The sequence below is a fragment of the Pipistrellus kuhlii genome, unplaced genomic scaffold, assembly GCF_014108245.1.
Source record: "Pipistrellus kuhlii isolate mPipKuh1 unplaced genomic scaffold, mPipKuh1.p scaffold_m20_p_11, whole genome shotgun sequence".
Taxonomy (NCBI): domain Eukaryota; kingdom Metazoa; phylum Chordata; class Mammalia; order Chiroptera; family Vespertilionidae; genus Pipistrellus; species Pipistrellus kuhlii.
Window position 1 is genome coordinate 19,718,901 of NW_023425416.1, and position 6,945 is coordinate 19,725,845.

A 6,945-nucleotide genomic window follows, 5' to 3' on the forward strand; every position below is an offset into this window, starting at 1 on the left:
ATAGAAATTTGGGAACTAGGCATGATGAAATCTATCACATCAGGATGCATACATGTGGTAAAACTTAAAAAAAAAAAGGCAAGCGAGGAAAGAATTCTGTCAAGGCAGCGGCTCCCACATATGCTGAACCTCCTAGGGAGCTTTTAAGAGAGATCAATGCTAGGGGTCTCCATCCAGGCAGATCAAACCAGTATCTTTGGGGTGTTAATCATGGAGATTTAAAAAAAAAAATGTTTTTATTGATTTCAGAAAGGGAGAGGGAAAGATATTTCTCCTTGCCCTTCCTCTCTCTGAAATCAATAAAAACATTTTTTTAAAGTCCCCATGATAAATCCTGGCATGTGCCCTGACCAGGAATGGAACTGTGACCTGGTTCATGGGACAATGCTCAAGCATCATACCGGCTGGGCAAGTTATGGGGAATTTATTTATTATTTATTTATATAATATTAAATTATTATCTGTGTACATATCTTACCATTGCCCCCCCCCCCCCCAAGTTATGGGGACTTTAAAAGCTTCCTGAGGCGGCTTCGTAGGGGGCGTTCTAATGAGGGTTAGGGTGGAGAACTGCTGCTTTACAAGAGAGGATGTTTCTGTTTCATGCCGAGTAATGGTTATGTAGGAATCAATTTATAATTATTATTTAAGTCACAGAGATGTTTTATGCACTCTTATGTTTAATCTATTTCACAAATTTTTAAAGTAAAAAACAAAACAAACAAAAAAAACCCACATCTTTCTTACATGAGGTTCTCTAGAGTAGTCAAATTCTTAGAGACGAAGAAGTGTGGCTAGCAGGGACAGGGAGGGGAATGGGGACTTCTTGTTTAATGGGTACAGAGTTTGTTCTGGAAAATGAAGAGTTCTAGAGACAGAAAATGGTGATGGTTGCAAAGCGCTGTGCATGTGCTTAATGCCCAGGGAACTGTACACTTACCAATGGTAAGAGGGTAAATCTTGTTAGCTGTGTTTTTTCACACTTTTAAAAAAATCTAACATTTCTTCCCAACTGGAATTGGGGCAGAAGCAGCTAAATAAAAGGCCACACTTTGAACTCAACAGAAAGCATGGTCCATGGTAAACGTTTTACTTTCTCTGCAAATCCTCAAAACCATACTATGAGTTAGGTGCATTTATTATCTCAAATCCAGAGAGGTGAAGTTATTTGTCCAACATCACACAGCAAGTGCCTGGCCAGTCCAAGAGCAGAGCCTAAACCATGACCTCACCACAGACTGCACACCAAGCTCATTCTCCTCCAGCCTGCAGGCCCCCACACCCCCGCTCTCCAGTAGGAACAGACGGACTATTGCTGGCGGAGCCCCAGGCACTGTAGGGTTCTGGAGAAATAAGGGGGCAAAGGTGCCAAAAGCTCTATGGGGGCATCCCTGGGCCTGGGGCCCGGGAGGTGGAGACAGCGCAGGTGGAGGTGCAGGGGCATCTGGGAGGCCTGGGCAGGTGTCAGGCGGAGGTGTCTGAGGAGGGCTTCATTCAGGACCTGCTGGGGGAGAGGCATGTCAGCATCAGCCAGGCCAGTTCCAACCAGCTCTCACCAAAATGGGGGTTAGACAAGTAGTTCCTCCTTCCCGCCACATCTGTAGTTATTCATTTCCTTCCCATGTGTGCACATGCAAACACTCACATGCTCGCTATGGTTAGGGGTTCACCAATTCAGTTTGTGCCTGGGCATAGAGCTGAATGACATTTCCCAGCCCCTGGTGCAGTTTGGTAAGGACATGTGATTGAGCTCTAGCCAATGGAAAGGGGGTGTTTGTATGTATGTCACCTCCAGACCTGGCCCATGAAAATCTCCCATGGGAACCTGCACTGTGCCCACTTGTCTGCTGGCTAGATAGCAACTGCCTGGGTCCCTGAGTGACTCCTTGGAGCAAAGCTCACCTCTGCCCCACCCCCATTAATTGGATTTATTAATTGGGAAATTCATGTGTTAAAGACCCCAGGACTTTGGGGCTAGTCTGTTAGAACTGATGGTTACCTAATACACACAACCTCTCTTACCCCTTTTACCAGAGACACTCAAAGATCAGCAGCCTTAGAAGGGCCTTTAGAAACCAGCTGGTTCAGCCTTCTTTGTGGACAGATGGGGCAGAACGAGGCCCAAGAGAGGGGGTGTCACTTGCTCACGGCCATTCAGCAAGACAGGGCTACAGCACCTTCGGAAGCCACGAGGGCCGCCGCCCAGCCCCAAGCTGCAGAGGTAAGGCCTGGCATGTGCCCACCCTGGTCCCCCAGCCCACCCCCAGGAGGCAGAAGACAGCTCAGGTCAGCGTGGGTACCTGTTTTTGGGGTTTGGTGCTCTCGGCTGGCAGGAGAAAGCGTTGGCCCAGGACAGTGCCCACGCGGGCTGAATACGTGTGGTCCCCGAGCATGGGGCAGAGCTGGAGGACCATGTGTACCTGTAGCTGACTGGCGAACACTAGGAGATCGCAGAGATCAGATGGTTAGCAGCTGCTCTCCATCCTACCCAGTATCATCTGACCCCATTTCCTCTGGGGAAACACCACCCCCATGCTCACTCAGATCAGGTGGCTTTAGTGAGGCGGATGCTACTGCCCCTGCCTCCACAGGAGGGCACAGGGACCAGGTCAGGACAGTCACAGCTGTCCACCCAGCTGGCCTGTGAGAGACACCCATGACGAGAGGCCACCCTGAATTTATTGCTGAAGCTACTGGGTATAAAGTATGCTGCCCCAATGAAAATGGTGGACCGGAGAAAAAGCCAGCCACCAAGGAAGGCAGAGGATTACCGTAGGGCTGGATAAAAGGAATGAACCATTCCCCTTAAAATTCATAGCCATGAGCCTGTTCTCACATAGGTTTGGGGCTCTGATACGTCTCAGGTGATCTGTGAACTTCCGACTGAAACTACTATTTAGGGAGATCCTAAAGTAGTGATAGTCCTGGCATTCAGCAGAAGCAAAGGTGAAACCTCTCCCTAAGGGCCCACATCCAATGAGGCAATAAAGGGTTTTCACAGAGCTCAGAGGAACCTAACCCACCAAGTGAGAGAGTGGGTGGGAAACACAATAGAATTATACCCTCAAGAATTTCAGACAATGGAATTATAGAAACACAATTGTTTAAAATTATTAAAGACCAACCCTCCCCCCCCAAAAAACAAAAAACAAATAATATGGGTAAAAAAACATGTCATGTTTTTTAAAAGGCCATTTGTATTTATAAAAGACCCAAATAGAACTTCTAGAAGTGAAAAATATAGTTAATGGATAGGTTACATTTGCAGATTAGATCCAATTAAAGGAAAATTACTCAACTGGAAGATAGATCTAAAGAAATTGCCAAGGCCCTGGCCAGATAACTCTGTTGGTTAGAGTGTCATCCCAATACACCAAGGTTGAGGGTTCAATCCCAGTCAACACACATATTTATGCCAATGACTGCATATAAATAAGTGGAGCAACAGATGGGTGTTACTCTCCCTTCCTTCCTCTCTCTCCCTCTCTCTCTCAAATCAGTTAAAAGTAAAGAAGTTACCCAGAATACAGCAGAGATAAAGAAATAAAAAAAAATAGGAAAGAAAAGTGAATAGGGAATAGAATGAGAAGGTCAGACCTGTCTAGTAGACATTGAAAAGGAGGAGAATAGAAAGAATCCAAGAGGCACAACATTTGGAGAGAGAGCATTCCAGGATTGATGCAATATATTACCGTATTTTTTGGACCATAAGACGCACTTTTTTCTCCCCAGAAGTGGGGGGGAAAAGTCCCTGCGTCTTATGGTCCAAATGTAGCCTACACATATACTTTAAAAAAAAAGTTTTTTTACTTGCCCGGCTCTGTGTGGTCTCTGTGTGCTTGCCCGGCTCTAAAATGGTTCTAAATGCTGCTGTTTACAGGGTTGATTACATGTGTTTATGACTGTGATGTTGGGTTTTAATGCACATAAAATATTTTAGGACACTATTTGTTTCAGAATCTTTTTTTCTTCATTTCCCTTCTCTAAAAACTGGTGCGTCTTATGGTCCGGTGCGTCTTATGGTCCGAAAAATACGGTAATCTTCAGATTCAGGAAGCACAGTGAATCCCAAGCAACATAAATAAAAATAAACCCCACACCCAGATGTATCATAGGGATGCTACAGAACACCAAGGACAGAGAGAAGACCCTGAGATCAATAACTAAGAGAAAAAAATGGATGAGCTACAAAGGAGTGACCATTAGATTGACAACAGAAGACAACCTGGGTCTGGTCGCATACAGCTTTGGGGTCCATCAAATGGTCCCGGGCTGCTCCTAACACTACCACCTTCCTCCCACTCCCTCACCTCCCCAGCCAAATGCAGTTCTAAACTCTGGCTGGGGCTCCAGACCCACCTGTCAGGGGTTGCAGCTCGACCAGAGCACAGCCAGGGCCTGTGGCCACCACACGGAAGTGGCTCAGGGTCCTCTTGACACCTTCCAGGAGGTCCTTTCGGGACGGGGACTTCACCGGAACTGCCTGTAGTACCAGCCCCCAAGAATGAACATGCTTCACACACACAAACACACCCAGGAGCTACACCCAAACCCTCCCTGCTACTCAGGACAGGCAGTGGTCACTTGCCTGTTTTGGGAGGCAGGAGAGCCAGCTACTCCCCTGTAAGAGTCATATGTCGGAGAGTCCCCCACCCAGACCCTGACTCACCAAGCCGACGTCATCAACATATTCCAGTTTCAGAGCTGCTTGGATCCTCCCCTCCGAAGTCGCGGGGATCCCATCGGTGACAGCCCTGAGGAAGAGCAGGAGGCGCTCGGTCACAGGGCGGCGTGGCGGGACCGCCCTGCAGCCCCGGGAGCCTGCCAGCGCCTCTCACCAGTAGGTGGCTGTGGGTGTCCGGGCTCTCCGTGACTGGGTGAAGAACTTCTGGAGGCAGCTCACTGTCTGGGGACAACTGGAGAGGAGGACAAGCCCAGAGGCCTCCCTGCAGGAAGGGGACAAAGTCATGGAAGTTCAAGTCCCTCGGGCTCATTCACAAACAAGGGAGGCACACGGACCTGTGTAAGGCCAAACAGTAATACCAGATGATAACCCACACCTCCTCCCGGGGAACAGGGCTTCCTCGTGCTGGATAAGGCTACGGGTAGATCCAACTAAAGGAAAATTACTCAGTTGGAAGATAGATTTAAAGAAATTACCCAATCTCACTGAAACTGGTTTGGCTCAGTGGATAGAGCATCGGCCTGTGGACTGAAAGGTCCCAGGTTCGATTCTGGTCAAGGGCATGTACCTTGGTTGCAGGCACATCCCCAGTAGGGGTGTGCAAGAGGTAGCTGATCGATGATTCTCTCTCATCGATGATTCTAACTCTCTATCCCTCTCTCTTCCTCTCTGTAAAAAATCAATAAAATATATATATTTTTAAAAATTACCCAATCTCAGCTCCTTGGATTCCAGGGAGCTCAGAGTTAAACGTCATAACAATTACCACCCACTGCTGTGTGTCCACCATGTGCCAGGCCTTATTACTACTAATTTTACATTTATTAACTCTGAAGTCATTAAATACCCCACAAGCAACACAAGGAGTTTGTGAAAGTGCAAAAATATTTCTCTCAACTACCATCTCTAATTGACGGCAGTTAGAAGAAAGAATATCGATGGTCAATCGATGGCCAATGCCTGCCATGAGTATGGACCTGGAAAAGTGACTGCATGCCGAACATTGCTATTATTAGCTCTATGTACTGATGAAGGAAACTGAGGCTCAGTGAGGTTTCATGCTTTGCCTAAGGTCCCAGTTTGTGCATGAGGATTTGAACCCAGATCTGCCTGTCCCCTCCTGCACCTTGCATTCTATCTCTACGATCCCAAACCAGCCATGGAAATGCCTCGGCTTATTTCCAAGCAACTGTTCCCTTACCCTGGATGGATACCTACCCTCCCTTCCTATCACCCGCACCACTCACTTCCCAGATGCTCGGACAACCTGGAGCTCCTGCTCCCCAAGCCCCAGGGACTGGCTCAGCTCTGGCAGCACTGACAACAGTGTCAGCTCTCCTGGTTTTCCTGGAAAAAATAAAAAATACAAGTTGCTCCAGGGGCAACTCTATCCCATCATTCCCTCCTCTTCACTATGCCCTCCTTAGAGACATCAAACTCCCTTTCAGAGCATCTCCTTCCCCTGCTCTTACCTGTCACTGGAAGACCCTGTGGCTTGTTCAATGTCACCAGTGGTCCTAAAACATACATACAGGAACATCATTGACAGAAAAAGCAGCAGTTAGAGTTTACAAAGCACTTTCTCAATTCATTTTTTTTTTAATTTTTATTGACACTTTTACAGAAGGCTAGGGGCAGCGAGCTCCCTCCCGGTCTCTGAGCAGCTGTCTCGCTCACGCTCACCTCTCTGGTCCACCACAGACGCCCTCAGCACATGGACCAGCTCCTCCCGGCTGAGGTTCTCCGGCTGCAGCAGCCCTGGGAAGGGCTGGTTTCCCAGGGTCCCTGATCGTTTGCTGGAGCCTCGAGGTTGCAGCTGACGCCTGGGAAATGTGGAGTAAGCAACAGGGGAGTGCGTTTACCGAGGTGCTGCCCATTCTTACCTCCACACTGGCAACAAATTAACTCAATAACAATAAGGGAATTTGTGATCGCTTGCTTCCTAAAGTGGCCCCATTTTACAGAGGAGAAAACTGAGGCTCAGAGAGGACTAGTGACTAATGTGCCATCAAACAGCAGAACCAGCATTAGAACCCCTATCTTCCTAATTCCAGATCCCGCACACACCTTCCCCCAATCCCCCCTTTTCCTCCCGGAAGTGTGTATGGGGATGTGTGTAATCACCGGGCCTCGGTGCCAAAGCTTGCGACCTTGCGAGCTGAGCCGACCCCTGGCCCCCGCCACCAGCCACCCCAGACCTGGCCCAGCACCCGGCAGCCACCCATTCCCCCCTGCGACATCAGTGCGCATGTGTCCAGAGG

The 6,945-nt window shown here is 48.3% G+C and overlaps 1 protein-coding gene across 4 annotated transcripts; it reads right to left on the reverse strand.

The window, feature by feature from the left end:
* Positions 1-1,069: 1,069 nt before the first annotated feature.
* On the reverse strand, positions 1,070-6,943 carry RPUSD3 (RNA pseudouridine synthase D3). Of its 4 annotated transcripts, none has more exons than XM_036431107.2 (9): positions 6,809-6,943; positions 6,368-6,507; positions 6,157-6,201; positions 5,932-6,031; positions 4,839-4,946; positions 4,670-4,754; positions 4,360-4,483; positions 2,301-2,440; positions 1,070-1,501 (listed from the first exon to the last, which is right to left on the reverse strand). In XM_036431107.2, exons 1-9 carry the CDS (start codon positions 6,922-6,924, stop codon positions 1,310-1,312), a joined length of 1,050 nt encoding a protein of 349 aa, XP_036287000.1. In that variant the 5' UTR covers positions 6,925-6,943; the 3' UTR covers positions 1,070-1,309. The 4 variants fall into 4 exon arrangements, with proteins under 4 accessions (XP_036287000.1, XP_045435124.1, XP_045435123.1 ...); XM_045579168.1 differs by having other exon boundaries at positions 1,070-1,504; XM_045579167.1 differs by having other exon boundaries at positions 5,903-6,031.
* Between the last annotated feature and the right edge of the window lie 2 nt (positions 6,944-6,945).

What these genes read in the sequence shown, in the direction of transcription:
- RPUSD3 (XM_045579166.1), bottom strand. Translation starts at nt 6,934, where the DNA reads ATGCGCACTGATGTCGCAGGGGGGAATGGGTGGCTGCCGGGTGCTGGG. An exon ending in GTCTGTGGTGGACCAGAGAG is followed by an intron (nt 6,202 to 6,367) that starts GTGAGCGTGAGC and finishes TGTATGTTTTAG; the next exon opens with GACCACTGGTGACATTGAAC. An exon ending in ACACCCACAGCCACCTACTG is followed by an intron (nt 4,755 to 4,838) that starts GTGAGAGGCGCT and finishes GCTCTTCCTCAG; the next exon opens with GGCTGTCACCGATGGGATCC.